The following is a 20,452-nucleotide window of genomic DNA, read 5'->3' as shown; positions in this document are numbered from 1 at the left end:
GACTTTTAATGATTTTCATAATCTATTATTCTACATGTTAAATATAATAGCAGGTAAACTGATCTCAGATTAACAAGGGAAAGAATACCAGAGTCTTGCTACAGAAAACACTACAACTTAAGGATAATCATTCTCAATATTTTTTATTATAAAAAAACAATCAGACTTTCAAACGATTTTTAAAACTTTTTCAATATTATTTAATGAACAAGTCTCATATTCTCATGTATAGTGTATATCAACATTTACTATTCATCTGTCATATTTAATGAAAAACACTATTATTGTATGCTTGGAAAAATCCTTAAACCCATTCTCTAGTGAGTGTCCACCATAATTTAAAGGATATTTTCTCCACTCAAAAAAAAAAAAAGAAAAAACTATGTGAAGACTACAATTATTAAAAACCAAAGCAATACCTAGTTACATGCTTTACATAATCCCATGAAAAAATAATTAAATTGCTCCTAATCCCTGATGCAAGGCACGTAAAAGCACCCGCACAAAACATCCATGTAAACAGCAATACGGTACATGATTTAAATAACATGAATGACTTTGACACGGCTTGACCTAGACTAAAGGAAAAATAAAATCCACTGTGGCTACAGCTAAAAACCATGTTAAAATTCACAAGAATTTGTATCTCTTATTATAAAAAGAACAGGCTATATCATCTTTTAGAAAAAAAAACTTCATAAATATTTTCATATTGAGAAACAACATGCTCCCTGGGTAGGAATAAAATCAGAATATTCAGATGTGATCAGGAGTAAATGCAAATGGCATTTCTGAATACCCAGCTTTGATATTCACCAGGCCTAGTAGTCTGGACTATTTGTAGCACCATGGAAAATGCATTAGAAAATCACAAAAGTACATTACTTCAAACTAACCTTGACATGAGGTTCACTTAGTCCACAGTAACAAACAGCAATGATGCAGATAATTTTTTTTTCAGATAATTTAAAAAAATTACTGGCTTACTTGATTTATCTAGCAAGAAAAATTCTGTATTATTTATTTTAGTACATCTCATGTACATAAAGCACCAGTTTAAATAAGATTATCAAACAACCTCTAGCCTCTTGTTACTCAACCTGAAAGTTCATTTCTCATCATTTCTATGTTACATGCTAAAAGTCAAGGAGGATAAAATTAGAATGGTGATAGATATTGAGAGAGAAGTTCAGTCCCCTTCCTTTCAAATGTTATGTCTCTCAAGTAAAACACAGATGAAATAGCGAAATTTAAAAGGTTTTCTGCATTCTCTGGAACTTACCATCTCAGCAGAATAGTTTCTTCCTACTAGAGGATCAGCAGATGGGGGTGAGGACCACAGGGCTCATGCCCTGGCAGGTAAGGCCGGTCAACCTTGCTGCTGCGAGGCCATACTCTATATTTCTACTGCAAAACAACCTCACCAAGGCTCACCACTGGTAAAGCAAGGAGGCCTGAGTGTGAACACAACTCAGGAAGCCCGTTAAACACTGCGAAAAACTACCAGATGAGACTCCACCAAGGGTAACCTCACAGATGAAAATCAGCACACTTGCCTCTTTATTGCCTCTTTACCAGGGGGAATCTTACTAGCAGCATGCCCTTCTTAGGCATGAAAAGGGAGAATGGTGCACCTAAGTTTACGCACAGTTCATAATCAAGTGTAAAGATGCAGACTCTTGCATTTTTAAATTACAGGTTAAAAGTGACGCCCTAAAGAAAATTAATTTCTTCATAAATGAAATACAGTCTTATAAAAAAGCTGGAATGATGAGTAATTCAAATACAAAAACTCATATACAGAAAACCCTTTTTCCTTCCAAACTACTTAGGTCCGTACAGTTGACTCCACTGTACTTTGATCACAACACCCGAATAAAATATGAATAAAATGCTTTAGCTAGCACACCGAGGGCCACTTGACAACTGCATTAAAACTGCAGCATTTAAGCAGGGCTGAAAAACACCATCCTTAAACGTGGTTTCCTTCTTGCTCTTGTGTCCCACAGTGATTACTAAATGAAGGGATCTGGTCTGTAAACGACTGGGTCATCCACTGTCCGTTTGGAATGTTACTGAAAGTTGATTCTCCATTGTCAGCAGCTGGGATGGGGTGCGGGAAGGAGGAGAAGAACATTACTCTATTTAAAAGCTTTAAGTGATATAATTAGGAGATTTTAACAGTCCATTGTAGGAGAGTTGCTACTAAAATAGTTAAGCAAGATTCTTGAATACAACTTAAATTTCTATTCTAAGATACAGGAACTGATAAATTCTGTTAAATTCAAGGAGGGAAATGCAGCAAGGAGGACTTCGAGTCAGTAACTTCAAGAAAATGAGCTTTAAAAGCCTGTGTAGTTAAACATCAAATAATCACCGAATTTTCACTCTAAATCACTAAATAGACTTTTTAAAGATTTTTTTTTAATGTGGACCATTTTTAAAGCCTTTATTAAATTTGTTATAATATTGCTTCTATTTTGGTTTCCTGGCTGCAGGGCATGTGGGATCTTAGCTCCCCAACCAGGGCTCGAACTCAGGCCCTCTGTAGCGTAAGGCGATAGCCTAACCACTGGACTACCAGGGAAGTCCCCCAGTCACTAAATAGACTTCTGTATTTCCATTCCCATTCTTCAGTAATTAACTCTCTCCAAAAAAAACCCCCTCTTTCCCCCAGTCCCGGCAAAACCAAGTCTTTGAACGGGGCAAACAAAGGGGAGGGGACACACCCAGCCCATCCGAAGAGAATCCCCAAGGCTCACCAGGGCAGGGGCTTTCATTGTAAGCGCCGCCGTACGCTGCTTCATAACCCGGGTCGTATTTTTCTTCCTTCACAGCCATCTTCTTTGCGTCCTCTGTGAGGAGGGTAACAGGGATGTAAAACTGATTTTGTGCAACAATTTTGAAGACAGCTTTATTCAGCAATTATTAAGAATAAATCTTTTTCTTGAATTTCACATCCACGGAAACAACTTTCATATTAAACTCTTTTTAACATAAACAAAATAAACTCCTAAGAACTGTAAAAGCCTATGAGATGTAATTTTAGGTGACCCACACTACTGCTTGGCTTCTCAGCATACGTAGGAACACCCAGATTAGACTGGAAGCCCTTGGTAAAAGGAGGTTTTAATAGTGACTAACACTTGTTATCAGAACACTCTGGCTGCCAATAAATCGTTTTCTCTTCTACTGCTTTTAAATTCACAACACACTTTCTATAAGGCAGACATACACGACCCGAGCAACAGGAGTGATGAATGGTAACGCACCTTGGGCCAGCTGTAGGTCAAACGTATACCGCACTTCTTGAACGTCTGTGTTTCGCTCAATGCCCTTCAGCTGATCTCTTAAGTCCTTCAGCTTAATGTAGTAATGCACCTTGTCCTGGGCACGGGGAAACTGCGCACATCTGGCACTGGACGACGGCATCACGTAGCAGAGCTAGAACCACAACAGTTTACAGCTACAGAAATCCTTCAAGCCTGCTGAAGCCACTCATGTTGAGATCAGAAGCCTTCTTTTTCTTTGGGTCAATAACTTGATACTTACCACATTGCCATATATGCAAAATCCGTAAGAGCATCTGTGTTTGAGTTCAAATTCCTAATATTTCCTTATTACAAAGTCAATAAATCAAAACCAATGAGTCTTTCCCCCTCAGGGTTTGTACCAAAGGGCATGTAAGTATACAATGAAAAGTTTTTCCTCCTCATTCTGTTTCCATCCACCTAGTTCTCCTTTCCAAAGGCTCACTGTTTAGTTCCAGAGGTCCTCCACGAATTTAGAATCAAATGTGCCTGACGATGTGTACTCTCCTTCACCCTTTTTAAAAACACACAAACGGTAACGTGCTCTACCCCCTGTCCGGCACCCTGCTTTTTTACTCAACAGTGTCTCTCAGAGGGAACTCTGTATCAGGTACCCACATCAGAATAAGCTTCCTTTTCTATAGTTGTGTAGCAGTTTCATAATTTATTTAACCAGCGTCCACCTGTGGGCATTCAGGTTGTTTCCAATCTTTTAATATTATAAACTGCAGTGAAAAAGCTTGTACATATTTAAATTTGAATATATTTGACTGTGTCTGTTGGATACGTTTCTAGAAATGGAATAGCTAGAAAGCAGGATATTTGCATTTATCATTTTGGATGATGGTGACAAACTGTCCTTCATATAGTATATAAAAATACATATCTTATATATAAAAGAGAGAGGCTGCTCAATTATGGACTTTCCAGTTGTAATTTTTTGTAATTTTTAAATTGGCCTCTATACCATGTATTATAGAAAAAAAACCCAAACCATTATTGACTTATTTTGTTTTGTTTAAGCAATATTTAGAAAAGCCTGATTCAGAGGTACAAATGCTACCAGGTTTTTGTAATAGCACATTTTTCCAATCTCAAGACAGCCTTCAATTAAAGTGATCCAGAAACTTGAAAAAGCAGACGTTTTTCAAAGCTGGATCACTAACATCATCAATATCTATGAATATTTCATGATAAAGAGTAAATTTTATAAGACAAATGCACTCATAGATCATTGTGGGAGCCAAAACTACCTATCTCGATATGATTCAGATTCACTTATTATTGCACTACTGTGATCACACATCCCAAGAGATGTACAGAGGCTCCTCTGGCATTTCAGGGACAATAATGCTCCTCCTATAGGAAGGAGTGAATCATCTCTGCAATTTTACCCAAGGAGACAAGGGTACGCCTCTATTTAAAGAGTGACCAGTGCTACAACCTACTTTATCAATTACACATTCACTAGTGAAAAACAGAAGAAATTATGAAGGAAGTTAAAATACATACTGGCGGCAGAAATTGTATTCTGAGGTCTCCACAGAAACTTGTTGGCACACTGGCTTATCATTTAAAATATCGTCTACAGCACAGAAGTCTGTGCATGTGTATTTTTATTTCAGAAGTTGTAAATAAAACTTAAAACTATATTTAAGAAGCAAAATTTGAACCAAATGTCTGCAGAAACTCCACAGAAATTCATACAGTGTTTTAAAACCAACGTGTTATTGTATGTGCCCCTACGTATAAGGACAACAGCACCAAATGCCAGTCAGGTTGGCAGGACGCCTGCTGTGACTGGGCTGTTCTGTTTACACGGCTCTAACGCGAGACTGGGCCAAGATACACCAACAAAGGGGGATCAGCAGTTTCACTGATCAGGATCATGTCTGTATTTACATGTTTGTTTCACAACGGAATAAGGGCTAACGCACTAGAATTTGGCAAGAATATCCCATCAAATGTATTTTGAATGCAGCATGTGAGTAACCTCCTCTCAATATTTTGGCCAAATAATGTAACTAACATAATGTTATAAAGGCATTTATCTGACAAATGTTTCTTTTTCTAATACAACTACAAAAGTATCTGAATTAATCTGCAACTATTAGTTCAAGTTACTATGCAGATATTATTCCACAAAATACAGTGCTTTTTTTTTTATGGCAAAAATTACAAATGGACAGAACAAATAAAAAGGGAAAACTAGATAGAAAAAAATTTCATATTTATCTGATTTACAAATGCAGTTTTAAGGACTTACAGTTTCTGTGTCTGGGATCTTATGGGGTTGAAGTCCAAACTCTAAGTTCTTAACCTTTACTCCAAAAACTTCCTTACTAAAAATTTCGTAAATACCTAAAATGAAATACAAATATATTTACATTGCCCATAATGTTAATCGAAGAAAAAAGATAAAATCTAAAAGTAAATCTTACATTTTCCATTAAACACTGCTATTCGTGGCTGATATTTCTGTAATTTCTGCACTAGAATACGTCCTCCTTCACGGAATTCTTTACTAAAATTGAATTAAAAAGTAGTCAAAATATAAATATGGCAGTATTTATAATGTGCTAAATTCAGACAGCTTTCAATAAAAGAGCAAATCATAAAACTACTATGCTCAGCTTGAACTAGTTAGATACTTAGGATGCTCCTGGAGTGTATAAGGCACAATTATGGCCAAGGTTCCAACCTATCAAACCAAAGGTTCCATAATCACCTGGAAAGATCCTTGCTCCCTGGTGTTGTCCTTTCCACCATATTGGTAAATCCAATACCATATTTCCCTGGTAGAGTGTGATCGTCCATGTGACTCAGCTGAACCTCACTCAGCCCTGACATAAATAGGCACTTCCCTGTGAACAAGAGAGTTTAATTTAGAAAAAGTTCAGTTTATTTCTGTAGAAGGTCAAAGGTTTTTCTGCCCCATGAATGGATGTGGGTCTATTCTTGAAATTAAAAAAAAGAAAAAAGATTTAGTATATGTTAAAAATTATAACATAAGTCAAATACCATACCAAGCAGTTATTATGTGCTGGGTACTATGCTAAGTCCTTCATATGGATTATTTCATTTAATCATCATCGCTATCTTAAGAGATATCTCTATTATTTATCTCCTTTTAATAGGGGGTCAAAGGAAATGCTTGTTGAGTACACAGCTAGGCAGTGTAGTAAACTCTGAAACTGTTTAGCTTTTTAATAACTGGAAGTAACACCACCTGCCCCTGGAAAACCCCAAACATAAAACATACACCAGTGACTCAGGGCTTCAGACATACTGACAGGAGAAAATGAAAAGTGAAATATCTCTAGAAATTTTTTTTCAAATAATGGAGACATGATGTTATTAGTTCTCAAAATATACTACTATAATTTGTCCTCAGAGTGTTTTTCTTTTCTCTTTTCTTGGCTGCACTGCACACATGTAGGATCTTAGTTCCCTGACCAGGGACTGAACCCGTGGCCCCTGCAGTGTAAGTGCTGAGTCAGTGGACCACCAGGCAAGTCCCTGTCCTGGAATTTTTTAAATGCTGCACTAAGATAATCAGCTAGTGTTTCCTGATAATCTGTTGCATTCCTGATTATCTGTTAGGCAGTGTTAGATAAGATGATTTATATATAGGACAATACAACAGGAGTTATACTTGGTTTTAAAGCTCACTCTACAAGTATGAGGGACTTTAATACTAATTTCTGCTAGATGGAAATTATCCACAGAGAAATGTCTACAATCAGAGCATTTCTTAACTATTACTACTTGATGGCCAATGTATTTCATTTCTCCTAGGAAATAAGATGAGTAGAAATCTGGAAAGGTATTAAGTTTTCTGTCTGCATTGGCATGTTGTACTGTTACTATTCTGTAGATAACAACTAAAAAAAGAAAAATTGTTTTAAAAAAAGGTAGTAAAACTCACTGAAAACAAACAAAAGAGAAACTATTCCTTTCCATACCCCTCCACTCTTTTTTTTTCTTTACCCCTTCACTCTTATAAACCAAAATGTTAAGTGTCAGAGGATGTCAAACCTTTCATTTTTGTGTACACACACATTGAAAAGATGTATGTATACTTACTCAACCAATTTCTTTTTAAAAACACATTTTGGTTTAAAAAAAATAGACAAACCCAACTATTAACAAGGACATCTAGTTTAAAAGTAAAATAGTAAAAGAAGGTTAACCACTTACAAAAATGGTTTCCAGGCCCAGGGTAGTGATGCCCTTTGTAAGCAGCCATCAGTCCTGGATTTATGCCAATCTACAAAACAAAATGTTTATATATTTTAGTCTTGAAAAGTAGGCTTATGTCTTAGGGCTTCTATGGAGGAGTGGTGAATTGATTAAAATAAAAATTTAATCCAGCATAAGCTTTATCAATTATCTACTCTTGACCTGAACAAAGTATTCCATTTTGAGGAAAGAGATTTCCTTTATATTAAAGTTTTGATTTTTTTTTTTTTTCTTTGTGGCTGCATTGCGTGGCTTGGGGAATGTTCCCTGACCAGAGACTAACCCTGGGCCCTGATAGTGAAGGCCTGGAATCCTAACCACTAGGCCAATGGGGAACTCCTTGCTGTTGCTTTTAAAAACCAGTTTGAGTCCCTCATATCCCCAGCACCCTCACTCCCAACTGTCCTGGAACAATCAATCAACCAGAGCTCACGTCCAGCTGCAAGTCTGTTTCTCAGCTCCCCAAAAGCAGCTGACTCCACATCACCTACACAGTTGCTTACATGCTGATGTTTCTTACAGCTACTGACAAAAATCAAAGTTCAAAATGAGTGTTATCATTCATGGAGAAACCACAGTGTCATGCAACCTAAGTGATTCGTGTGGGTCATTTTGTGTAATTGCCAGAGGATCCACTCCATGCTATCATCACGCCTGCTTCACCAACGAGCAAATTAAGTGTTCAGGAAGGCTAATGCTTATCCATGGTCATACACCCACATGGCAACACCTGAAACCAGACAGCCCTGTCCTAGAGCCCACCCTCTTAAACACAGCCATATGATACAACCTGAAGAAGGTGATACCATTTACCACCAAAAGGATTCTCAGAAATGGTTCTTTTCAGCAAAATGCTCTCTGCAAGGATATGGTTAAGTCACGTTAATCCACCAATGCTACTTATAAACCCAAAGGAGGACAAAATCCTTACAATTACAATGTCCAGATTGAAGGTCAAAATGTCTGGTAGAGTCTTGGTCAGAAGTTCAGCTTCTGAAACACCATTGAAACGGTCCACTTTTCTTTTCACTTTAAATGTGTCTGTAATTTTTTCTTGCTTTTCTTTTGACTTTGTGGACTTCCCAGATTTTTTGGTCTCAGCAGGTTTTTGGGGCTCCACTGGTGTTTTTGGTTCTGTTGTTCTGGGTTTTCTTTTCCTTCCTTTTGGAGGAGTCTCTGAAACACAATGATTTCCAGGATATAGCTGCAGAAAACCTCAAATTACAAACTTTATGCAGCTTTCCCCGAAAAGTCACCCATCAACACCCTTAGCTTTCTCTTCTCTTTCACGACATCACTCTCCTCTGTAACGCCTCCCCCTTCCTTCACCGGAGAGCTGGGTCTGTGTGGCCCAGCCCCACCGTCCTTCCTCTGCTGGCAGTTCCTGGGATGAGAGACCCTTAACGATCACAGACTGATCTTCACACACTCTTACCTGGCATCATGGCTTCTCCAGGGACACAAAGTGGCTACACACCATTTATAAGAATTCTAAATGCAAATGCATAAATAATTAAATGAACAAACGAAAGAACAAATAGAAAAACAGGGAGGAAAGGAAACATTTTAACTCCGTTTCCCTGTAATTTCCAGCAGAAGAAAACTTCAAATGGCTTGTGGGTTTTCTTTCCCCTGAACTGAGTGTATATTCTGTTCTTCACACAGTCGAAGAGGTGAATTGAGAGATGCCAGAGATGAACTCTCTGGGCTGGCAGTGTTTGTCTAAAGGTAAGACTAGGACTCTGATTTCAGGACCTTAAACAGTTTCTCAACCTTGGCCCTGCTGACACCTTAGGCGGAATAATTTAGTAATCATGGCCTCTACTCCCTAGATGCCAGTAGCATCCTGCCAGTCATGATGACCAGGTGTCTCCAGACAATGCCATACACCCCTCAGGGGAAATTACCGTGGACAAGAATGAGTGACATAAAATCCTCCAACAAGAAGCCTTGCCTTTTTACCCACAACTCCCCTAATACGGCTCTTCATCTCTCAGGCCCCCACTCTATTCCACTACTATTTGGCGTTTCCTCATCTGAGCCTTCCATCCATCCCCTGTTCTCCTCACATTGCTTCAGCCACTGTCTGTGCCAAGGGATCCACCTCCATCAGCTTGTAGCTGTCCTAGTGCTTCCTGCCCAGAAAAACAGAAGAGTTGAAGGCAGGGGGACCTTCAGCACAGAGGAGTTACATGTGCTCTGCAACCATAAACTGGAACTCAGCACTCTCCTCACACCACACTGATGCACGGCGGAAAATCATTACCCTCTCCCCACCATCCACTGCTGAATCTGTCCTCTTCTCCTCTAACTCTCTGTCTTGGTGAATGGTACCTCCTTCGTCCAACTGCCTGGGAGTGACTTCCAGACTCCTCTATCTTCCTCATCCCCCTGCATGAAATCCATTAACATGGCCATGCCTCCAAGTTCTGCCCTGCTCTCTACCATCTTATTTTATCTATATTATTAGATATATATTTTACATATCTCTGTTACAGTCTGTTCTCTAGAATATTTAAATGTCAATCTATTTATTAAGTCATTCTCTGTTTCCACCCTGTCTATAGCTTCCTATTGCCTTCAGAGCACAACACACGTTCTTTAGGTTAAACAAGCCTTGCTTGCCCCCATCAAAACTCCTCTCTCACTGCTTCTGTGCTCCACTCCAGTCTGCAATGACAGAGAATTATGGCTTTTCAACCATGTCATGCTTCTTTACATCTGTAGTTTGATGCATGCCACTCCCTCGGCCTGGAACTTTCCTCTTCCCACTCTTCCGGTACTGCTCCCTCACCCTTGAACTTCAGAGTCCCACGAAGCTGCCTCTGAGCCTCGGTCCGAGTTAGGTGCCAGCCCCACAGCATCCTGGGTCCCTCTTCACCACGTGGTGTGCTGAGGAGTTTCACGTTCACTTTTATTTTCTCCTATGAGATGATTTGAGGGCAGAAGCTATGTTCTTTTATCCCCCCAAACCTATCAGAGTGCCCGAAACACAGTAAGTACTTAAAAAGTAGATTAAATTTTTTAACACAAAAACAGAGTTATAATTCATCATTAAACCCTTTCTTAAATAAGTTGGCTGACGCAATGGTAATTTTCTAAACTGTCCTGGTGAAAACTACCTTGTGTGGGTTCCTGAGCAGGTGCTGGGGCTGGAACTTCGGCTGGCATTTCTTGTGCATTCATAACTGCCATGTTAGGAACTTCAGTCATCATTTGTTGGAGTGGAAATGTATAAAAAGCTTGAGCTTGCTGAAGAGAATAGCTGAAAGAATTAAGGATAAGATAAGAAGACAAAATTACCCAAATGTAAGTTTAAACGATCTGCTCTTAAAAAGCCCCAGGATTCAATTATTTCTAACCAGATTATAGAATTTATTTAGAGTTGACAACAGGAGCAAAAAGAGGAGGAAGATCTATTCCCATATGTACATTTACCCAATCTTCACCTGGTGCCTACTAACCAACTATAATTAACTCTCACACACTGCTGTGTCATCAGTAAAACTTACCAGTCCTGTTAGGCAAGCCTATACTTTCCCTGAAATGAGATCATGGGAATTTTCTAGTAGAGAACTGAAAGGTCCACCAGCCCATACAGAGTTGAAATATCCACAAAAATAATCTGTATTCCTACCTCAGTATCTAATTCTCTTGTCACAGAAATCCTCTGCAATGAAACCTTTTTACGTTCAGCTTTGAGATATAGTTGATACACTGCGACATTGTTTAAGTCTAATGTGCACAACAGTGCTGACCTGACACACACATAGGACAAAATGACTACCATCAAAGCCTTAGTGAACACTGCCACCAGGGCACCTAATTACCATTTCTTTTTTGTGGTGAGAACATCTCAAATCTGCTCTCTCAGCAACTTTCAAGTACATCCTCAGGATCATTAGCTAGAATCACCATGCTGTACATTTTAGATCCCCAGAACCTGCAACCTAAGGTTTGTGCCCTTTGACCACCATCTCCCCATCCTACCTGCCCCCCATCTGTTTTTTAGTGGTTGCTGGATTTTCTGCCATTAAATGAGGATTAGAAATAGATATTTCTATAAATATCTGTGAATTTACTCGAAAGACCACTCTAAACTTCTCTTCTGAACACGATTTAAACTCTGTTCAAAGTGTTTTGTTCAGTGTAAGGAACACAGGCCTTCACAATACTGCTAAACAGTACTGCTAAAAAGTATTTCTGGGGGCTATAAACTACCACCTCAAGCTGTTGCTATCAGCGCAAAGCTAGGGAAGTAAATACATGTTTTATGAAACTAAAGTGACAGCTGATGCCAAAAAATGCCATTAAATATGCAGAAGGAAGAAAAGCACTAGGAAATAAAATGAGTAACTATGTTTACCATTTGGAGAGAAAAGCCATGTTTTCTCTGACAAGCTACTCTACTTAATGGTTTGCTCTTTCTGTGACGTGTGGAGAAAGGAAACAGGGTGCTCAGAAAGCAGAGGTTAAAAAGGCAAAAAAAAAAAAAAGGCAAACTAGTACGCTGTAAATGGGTGAGCTTCACAACATGTAAATCATATATTAATAAAAGGTTTTTTGTTTTTTTTAAAAAGGCAAACCAAAATATTTCCAGGATAAACTTAAATGGCCCATGCAGACACAGGGTCACAGACTACTGGCAGGGTAGCTAGGCTAGAACATTGGATACTGAAAGAAAAACTGGGGCCCAAACTCAATGGACAAACCACTGGGAAAGCATTTTAGCTTCAAGCTATCTTTAAGGGGTAAGATGGTAAGGAAAAGGTGAAGAATTAGTGAGAAAGATATTAAACTATCTTAAAAGAGTTTTATTTCTTTAAATATAGTTTTCAAATTATACAAAAAATAAAGACAATACGGTGATTTAGTGCAGTATAGTACATCAACAGGAGAATATTATGCAGTTACAAAAATTAAGTTTATTGATATTTAAAAGCACAGAGAATGTTTAATATAAGGTGGAAAAGAATACAAAATGGCATTGTGAGACAAGGCTGCACGTGGAGAAAGCATGTAGGAAAGGACTAGAAATTAAGATGTAAAATTGAAAAGAAGCAAAGGGCTTAAACCTTGCCTGGCACGAAGTCAAATGTCTTCTTTTTTCATACTTTTCTCTAGTAACACTCATAGCTCTTTTGGATGAACTAGTTGTTCCATGTTAAAGACTCAGATATTCTAATGAGAGCTGGATAGAGCTGAGTTAGTCGAGAGATCTTGTATGGCTGCCCTCTGGAAATTCTAGTGAAATATAATGTGATTTTTGATTGCGGCCAGTAACAGGTTCCTGAGACGCCAACAGCCCCATTCAGCTTGAATGTGTAACAGAACACTCCTGCGGTCACGGTGAGTGAGTGGCTGAAAGCGTGCAGGAAGGTCTGTCCTCAGTTTGCCACACCGTCATCAAGACAGCGTCTCTCTCTCCCCCATGTTTATTGCTACGGCTCTGAGTTTCACATGTCTGTCCCATTTTGAGCACTTCACAAAAATCCACTCCTAAAAATATATAAATCAGGGAAACAACATTCACATTACAAAAGGGTTGTGAACTTAAAAACATTTCTAAAATGTGGCTCTGTTAGCATACTTACAGATCATTAAATTCTGAGGTTCAAAAACTGAAAATCAAAGTTTTAGATGTCAACTGGCTGAAGAAAAAGTAAAAAATAAGAGAAAATGCAGTCTTATTTTAGAGATGTGTATCAATTTAGAAAAAAAAATTCAGAAACTTGTCTATAATATAGATGTGTCCCTTAACTGTTCTAAAATTATCCCTGGCACTTTATCATAAGATGAATTAGAAAGGAAATAGAGAAGGCTATGGATAATAGAATGTCTAAGTTTTGAGGTAATATACTCTTTTTGAACATTTGATTTAGCTTGATCATCTTAACAGCTTCCTAACAACAGCTGGAACAAAAGGAAAGAGGGTGGACTACAACATTCTTACTACTTGGCAGAGGACAGAATTCCACCTGTACGAAAACCTTCATGGACTACAATTCTGGATAATTTCATTTCCTATTATCTAATAAAGGTTAAGTTTGGAAGTAGCATGAACCCATTTCAATCTTAATGTGGATATAATTCCTAAATACATTTGCTGTATATATAAACATAGAATAACTGCCCCTTCGTATCAGAATTCTGCATTGTTTATAACAATAATTTTCTCTGTATGAAAGACAGCAAAAGAGGAGCAGTTAGTTAAGTCATTCATCCTCTGAGGACCTCCATTCCCTCCCCATGAAAATGAGGGTGAGATTTCTGTGATTTCCACATATAAAGAGAAAGTGTCCAGACTCAGAAGAGGCCCTGAAACATTTTAATTTTCTGTAATTCCCTGATATCCAACTCAGGAGCATGACAGATGATTTTACTTCCCTGTTGACTTTTCTCCCGTATCATCTATGTCTGTCCTCATGATGATGGTTCTGCACCTCTCCCCTTTTCCTGCAGTGAACCCTTTACTCTCTCCTAGCCTCCATTTAACACTCTCTTCATTTGAACAGTGCTCAAAGGACTGGTTTTCTACCACTGTCTGAAATTTGTTGAAGTGTGCATTTTTGAGCTCTCTTTCTCAAAATACACACAAACACACATACACCCACAGTCGGTTAAGTAAGGAGCCCAGTTAATTTGGATTTTGCTGTATTTCAAAAAACTAACACTTGGAGGTTTCTCTAAGATGAGTAACTTCTTTAATCCTCAGTCATTTCCCACTGTTCTAAAGGTGTAAGTTGCTTTTCCCCTAAATACATCTGTCTTAGTCCCTTCAGGTTGCTATACAAAACACCACAGATTGAGTGGCTTATAAATAACAAATACCTGTGTCTCACAGTTCTGGGGGTTGGAAAGTTCAAGTTCAAAGTGCTGGCGGACTCAGTGTCTGCAGAGCGCCTGCTTTCTGGCTCCTTTTTGGGTGCCTTCTTGCTGTGTCCTCACATGCAGAAGGGGTTAGGGGTCTCTCTGGGACCTCTTTCACGGAGACACTACTCCCGTTTAGGTGGGCTTGGGCCTCATGGACTCATCACCTCCAAAAGACCCCACCTCCCAATGTCCACACTGGGGCTTACAGGTTTCAACATAAGAATTCTGGATAGACACAAACAACACAGCAATATTTTATTACCTTCATTTAAACAAGCATATATAACACTGAACACTTACAAAATATCAATGTCAAATAAACCAAATGCTCAAAAGGGACTATTACATAAATTATGATGAAATACTATCTAGCTATCTGAAAGACAATAAACAGAGCTGAGCACCAAAGAATTGATGCTTTTGAACTGTGGTGTTGGAGAAGACTCTTGAGAGTCCCTTGGACTGCAAGGAGATCCAACCAGTCCATCCTAAAGGAAATCAGTTCAGAATATTCATTGGAAGGACTGATGCTGAAGCTGAAAATCCAATACTTTGGCCACCTGATGCAAAGAACTGACTCACTGGAAAAGACCCTGATGCTGAGAAAGATTGAAGGGGGGAGGAGAAGGGGAGGACAGAGGATCAGATGGTTGGATGGCATCACCGACTCAATGAGTTTGAGTAAACTCCGGGAGTTGGTGATAAGACAGGGAAGCCTGGCGTGCTGCAGTCCATGGGGTCGCAAAGAGTCAGACGTGACTGAGCGACTGAACTGAACTGAACTATCTAAAGTTGACATTCAATATTGCTAAGTGGGAATGTGTGCATTCACCATGCATTACGGGGTACTTGCTGAGCACAATCTATTTAGATACTGTGAACTCAAAAAAGAGAATGAGCCAGAACCCCCAACTTATTGAACTCTTCTGCATACAGCATAATTTCAAGTTTCCTCACTATCTGATCATTTTTCTGGAGCTTAAGATAAAATAAAAATGCTCCACGGCCTCAGCGACCTGAAACTGAGCAGGGTGGTCAGAGTCTTCATTCTGGAGACACATCACAAAATCCATTCCATTAGCTTCCTGGCGCCCACACTGTACTGCTGATTTGCACTGAGTTTACCGTCAGTGAAAACTGCCCTTCACTGCTGTTCCCTCATCTCACACTAAAAGATGCTTCACATTCTTGTCAGTCGAGACTAACCTGGATTCTGACTCAGTCTATCAATTCCACAAACCCCTTCCAGAGTTGGGTCACTCAAATATCTTATCAGCGTGCCATTAGCACCTCGAAGCTGTTAAACTGTGAAAAGTTGGGGCAGGAGGGCTACACGGCACATCAGTACAGACCTCTCTTCCATCTGCCTTTGACTCTCTGTAGTAAAGCAGTTTTGATTTCACCCAATAGGACCACCATTGCCAACATCTGCTGGATCATCGAAAAAGCAAGAGAGTTCCAAAAAACATCTATTTCTGCTTTATTGACTATGCCAAAGCCTTTGACTGTGTGGATCACAATAAACTGTGGAAAATTCTGAAAGAGATGGGAATACCAGACCACCTGACCTGCCTGTTCAGAAACCTGTATGCAGGTCAGGAAGCAACAGTTAGAAATGGACATGGAACAACAGACTGGTTCCAAATAGGGAAAGGAGTACGTCAAGGCTGTATATTGTCACCCTGCTTATTTAACTTATACGCAGAGTACATCATCAGAAACGCTGGGCTGGAAGAAGCACAAGCTGGAATCAAGATTGCCAGGAGAAATATCAATAACCTCAGATATGCAGATGACACCACCCTTATGGCAGAAAGTGAAGAACAACTAAAGAGCCTCTTGATCAAAGTGAAAGAGCAGAGTGAAAAAGTTGGCTTAAAGCTCAACATTCAGAAAACTAAGATTATGGCATCTGGTCCCATCACTCAGAAAGAGGTGACAGGAGTACCTAAAATATTTAATCATCTCCTGTTGCCTTTGTTTTTGTTACGACAAATGTATTATATACCAGGCACCGTTTTGTGGATTTTGTTTGCTTTTCTGTTTTTGGTCACATGGCTTATGGGATCTTAGTTCCCCAGCCTGTCATCTCCTTCTGATGCTATCTAACCTAGTATCATTATCAAAAGGGGAAAGAACCTAGCTGGGTAGGTCTTGCTTTATTCAACTCACACTGTTGCCTAATGATCAACAGCTCCTTTTAAATATGCTCAATAACCACTGAGAAATAAAAATTTTATTGAGGATCAAAGTCAGTAAATTCCATGGCAGATTCTACCTTTGGAAAATAAAAGGGACCCATGTGTTTATATTTGGGCTTTAGGTCCCTCCCCTGTTGTCTGCAAATTCTTAAAGAATGTTGTAATCTGGCCTCTCACTTGAAATACAACTGATTTGGGCCAAGAAACATTATTCTGCTAGAGCAACTGAAGTGAAGTCACTCAGTCGTGTCCGACTCTTTGCGACCCCATAGCCCACCAGGCTCCTCTGTCCATGGGATTCTCCAGGCAGAATACTGGAGTGGGTTGCCAGCTGAAACTTCTCTTAAATGCCCTCATTGATCTTGAGCTTTAAATCGCTCTTACAGACATCTATTTGCCATACTCCATCTACACTCAATTTTCTAACATAAAATGAAAAATAAAAATCAGAACTAAGTGCTTATGTTTTCTGTCATCTAACAACATGTCAGTGAACTAGGAAGAAAACCCAAACCTTTCTTGTCCTTCTTGTTGTCTACACTAATGAAAACAAGTTCTTAGTCTCTTTAACATTTCTAGACAGTCCAATCTCATTTGAGGGTTAATCTTTCTTGTCTGTATTCTCAGTTTGTTTTACCTTTCCAGTTATTATTGATTCAGCATCCTACTTCCCATCTTTGGTAAATCTTTCTTTTTTTTCTCTTTTTTCATTTATTTTTATTAGTTGGAGGCTAATTACTTTACAATATTGTAGTGGTTTTTGTCATACATTGACATGAATCAGCCATGGATTTACATGTATTCCCCATCCTGATCCCCCCTCCCACCTCCCTCTCTACCCGATCCCTCTGGGTCTTCCCAGTGTACCAGGCCCGAGCACTTGTCTCATGCATCCCACCTGGGCTGGTAATCTGTTTCACCCTTGATAATATACATGTTTTGATGCTGTTCTCTTGAAACATCCCACCCTCGCTTTCTCCCACAGAGTCCAAAAGTCTGTTCTGTACATCTGTGTCTCTTTTTCTGTCCTGCATATTGGGTTATCATTACCAGCTTTCTAAATTCCATATATATGTGTTAGTGTACTGTAATGGTCTTTACTTTCTGGCTTACTTCACTCTGTATAATGGGCTCCAGTTTCACCCATCTCATTGGAACTGATTCAAATGAATTCTTTTTAATGGCTGAGTAACATTCCATGGTGTATATGTACCACAGCTTCCTTATCCATTCGTCTGCTGATGGGCATCTAGGTTGCTTCCATGTCCTGGCTATTATAAACACTGCTGCGATGAACACTGGGGTGCATGTGTCTCTTTCAGATCTGGTTCCCTCGGTGTGTATGCCCAAAAGTGGGATTGCTGGGTCATATGGCAGTTCTATTTCCAGTTTTGTAAGAAATCTCCACACTGTTCTCCATAGCGGCTGTACTAGTTTGCATTCCCACCAACAGTGTAAGAGGGTTCCTTTTTCTCCATACCCTCTCCAGCATTTATTGCTTGTAGACTTTTGGATACCAGCCATCCTGACTGGCGTGTAATGGTACCTCATTGTGGTTTTGATTTGCAGGTAAATCTCTTTTTCACGTTTGAGCTCATTAGAAATGTACACCAGTCCTCTTCTTTTCTTCTCTCCGGTTAGTACTCTTTAAGACTCTTGAACTCTCTTCTCATTCTTAAAAAAAGGGTCTACATCTATAAGTTTTTTTCTCTTCCAAAATAAAAAGATTAACTATACCAAACATCCCATGATGAGCACAAAGTCAAGGATGACAAAGCACTACTTTCTCAGGATTACCGGGCCCGAGTCATTTCAGAATCCCCAACAAAAAACGCCTTAGAGTATTAACACAGAATTCCCCATACTTCCCCAAGCGTTACAAGTCAGAATAAAAAATGGTCTATAACCCAATGGATTCAGTTAAGACCAAGTAGAAGTCAGACAGTTTTGAGCTAAACATTGTACCAGAGAAACCTATTATTTTGCTGTAAGCCACTCCCATTGTGCATTCTAAAACCTACACAGTGGCCAACTGGACTCTGCCATTTTAACGTACTTGAGCCTGCAGATTTTGGTGTCTCCGAAGGGCCTGGAACTAATCTATGGATACAAGAGAGATGACTGCAATCTATTTGATGGTAGGCGTTTACCCAAGTTTCAGTTCTGATCTGAATGAAAATCATAAAGACAAGAGTGATTTCCACAAGTTTTATTTATAAAGTTCTTTAGGGAAAGACATGGAGTTCTTTATTTCAGGATTTGATTCATAATGTCAGGATGAAGTCTGCACTTTATATCCTTCCCTAAACTCTAAGACAATCTCTGTCGGTTACTAAAGCACTCCCCTTCCACCTAACACTGACTCACAGCATGTCAGAACCAGATTCCACAGACGCCCTATTTTACAGACATCAACAGGCCCAGAGAACTTCAGAGTCTTCCTCAAGTTTAGAGCCCCCAATCAGGATAATCCTTAATGAGGTCTAATAGTACTGTATTCCTATGTAAACTTTATTTTTCTTTCTTTTAAAAGACTCTGTTACTATACTTAGTTTTTCATTTGGCTTTCCATCAGAAGTTCCAATTTCGAAATCTCTGCTTTTGCGAAACTCCCCACGCACCACACACTCCCCAAAGGACACATGACAAGTAAATACTTAAGATCGTCCCGAAGACCACTAGAACACAACTTTACACGACTTACTATAAGTGTTATTCCTAGTTCAGAATTCAAGAGCTCTAGAATGGCAACGTCATCCACCTCGTGCCCCTTAGGTACACCGCTGAGGAAGAAAGCCACAGTAAACCTACAACTGTGAGATGAAAACTCCTAGAGTGATACATGTGTCACTTCATCCTTACAGCTGTGCACGATAATGGAGGGTGAACGGAAATGTAGTGGAGAAAGGTAACCAGAAAGAAACATTAATTGGAGACTGCTGGTTGCTTACTACCGCGTTTTAATGTCAGCTAAGTGTCTGGATGGGTACTTCCCCGGTGGCTCAGACAGTAAGGCGTCTGCGCACAATGCGGGAGACCCGGGTTCGATCCCTGGGTCGGGAAGATCCTCTGGAGAAGGAAATGGCAACCCGCTTCAGTACTCTTGCCTGGAAAATCCCATGGATGGAGGAGCACGGTAGGCTACGGGGTCGCAAAGAGTCGGACACGACTGAGCGACTGAACTGAATTGAAGCGTCTGGAAGGACTTAGGTAAAAAGTGGCCTGAGCGGGCCGCCAGTGCGCATGGGCGGCCCGGACCTTGGTACCGGGACCGCGGTCTTAAGGAGCCCCTGCGTGCGTGCGTGCGTGTGCGTGCGTGTGTGCGTGCGTGCGCCCGCGGCCTGCCCCGCGGCGGGGGGCGCGGGGGGAGGGGCGGTGTTCCGCCACGGCCTTACCTGCCCGCGTTCTCCGCTTCCATTCCCTGCTGCCGCTCGCGCGCGCAGCTTCTCGGGCCCGGCAACCCAGCGACTCTAGTACCGCGGCGCACGTACGGCGGTACGGTAATAACCAGACGCTCGGACTCGATTGCCGGCAGAACTCGGGCAGTGGCTGGGGCACAGGCTCCTCCCCCAAGTTTCCAACTCCCCCTCCCCCAGTAGGCCAGCCCCACCCTCAGCGCTGCGCTTCCGTCTGCTCAGAGCCAAATCCCACGGCCTGTGGTTATCACGTGATGCCGGCCGTCCAGTCACGTTCGCGCTCCTCTCGTTGGTTCTTCTGCTTGCCACTTGGCCTTTCGGGAAGGGTGGAGGATTAAAAAGGCTGGGAGGGCGAGCACTATGCTGACGTAAGCTTTTGTCCTGCCTGACTGTTCAGTGGTGGGTGGGT

The 20,452-nt window shown here is 40.2% G+C and overlaps 2 protein-coding genes across 6 annotated transcripts in view; one reads left to right on the top strand and one right to left on the bottom strand.

The window, feature by feature from the left end:
* Nucleotides 1–117: 117 nt before the first annotated feature.
* Nucleotides 118–20,164, bottom strand: TDG (thymine DNA glycosylase). Of its 4 annotated transcripts, XM_043440248.1 has the most exons (12): nt 20,023–20,164; nt 14,385–14,651; nt 10,676–10,818; nt 10,348–10,477; nt 8,485–8,729; nt 7,512–7,581; nt 6,040–6,175; nt 5,753–5,835; nt 5,578–5,672; nt 3,273–3,444; nt 2,763–2,855; nt 118–2,103 (listed from the first exon to the last, which is right to left on the bottom strand). In XM_043440248.1, exons 3-12 carry the CDS (start codon nt 10,733–10,735, stop codon nt 1,973–1,975), a joined length of 1,215 nt encoding a protein of 404 aa, XP_043296183.1. In that variant the 5' UTR covers nt 10,736–10,818; nt 14,385–14,651; nt 20,023–20,164; the 3' UTR covers nt 118–1,972. The 4 variants fall into 4 exon arrangements, with proteins under 4 accessions (XP_043296183.1, XP_043296185.1, XP_043296182.1 ...); XM_043440250.1 differs by lacking the exon at nt 10,348–10,477; XM_043440247.1 differs by lacking the exon at nt 14,385–14,651 and having other exon boundaries at nt 20,023–20,162.
* C21H12orf73 (chromosome 21 C12orf73 homolog) overlaps nt 19,998–20,452 on the top strand; it is a 13,780-nt gene continuing 13,325 nt past the window's right edge. The window contains exon 1 of one of the 2 annotated variants that reach the window (XM_043440260.1): nt 19,998–20,122. The gene's annotated coding sequence lies outside the window, so the exon portion shown is untranslated. Of the gene's footprint in view, nt 20,123–20,286; nt 20,412–20,452 lie in introns of those variants that run through there. The other variant, XM_043440258.1, reaches the window with a different exon arrangement.

The sequence above is a fragment of the Cervus canadensis genome, chromosome 21, assembly GCF_019320065.1.
Source record: "Cervus canadensis isolate Bull #8, Minnesota chromosome 21, ASM1932006v1, whole genome shotgun sequence".
Classification (NCBI taxonomy): Eukaryota; Metazoa; Chordata; class Mammalia; order Artiodactyla; family Cervidae; genus Cervus; species Cervus canadensis.
Note: the sequence above shows the minus strand (reverse complement) of the source record. Positions and strands in the feature narration are given on the sequence as shown.

Bases quoted from the DNA above. Each gene is read 5' to 3' on its own strand.
- TDG (XM_043440248.1), bottom strand. From the start codon at position 10,735: ATGCACAAGAAATGCCAGCCGAAGTTCCAGCCCCAGCACCTGCTCAGG. The intron at 10,478-10,675 runs GTAGTTTTCACC...ATCATCTCATAG, and splicing joins TGCTCAGGAACCCACACAAG to GAGAAAATAAAAGTGAACGT. The intron at 5,836-6,039 runs GTGATTATGGAA...ATTCAATTTTAG, and splicing joins GGGAGCAAGGATCTTTCCAG to TAAAGAATTCCGTGAAGGAG.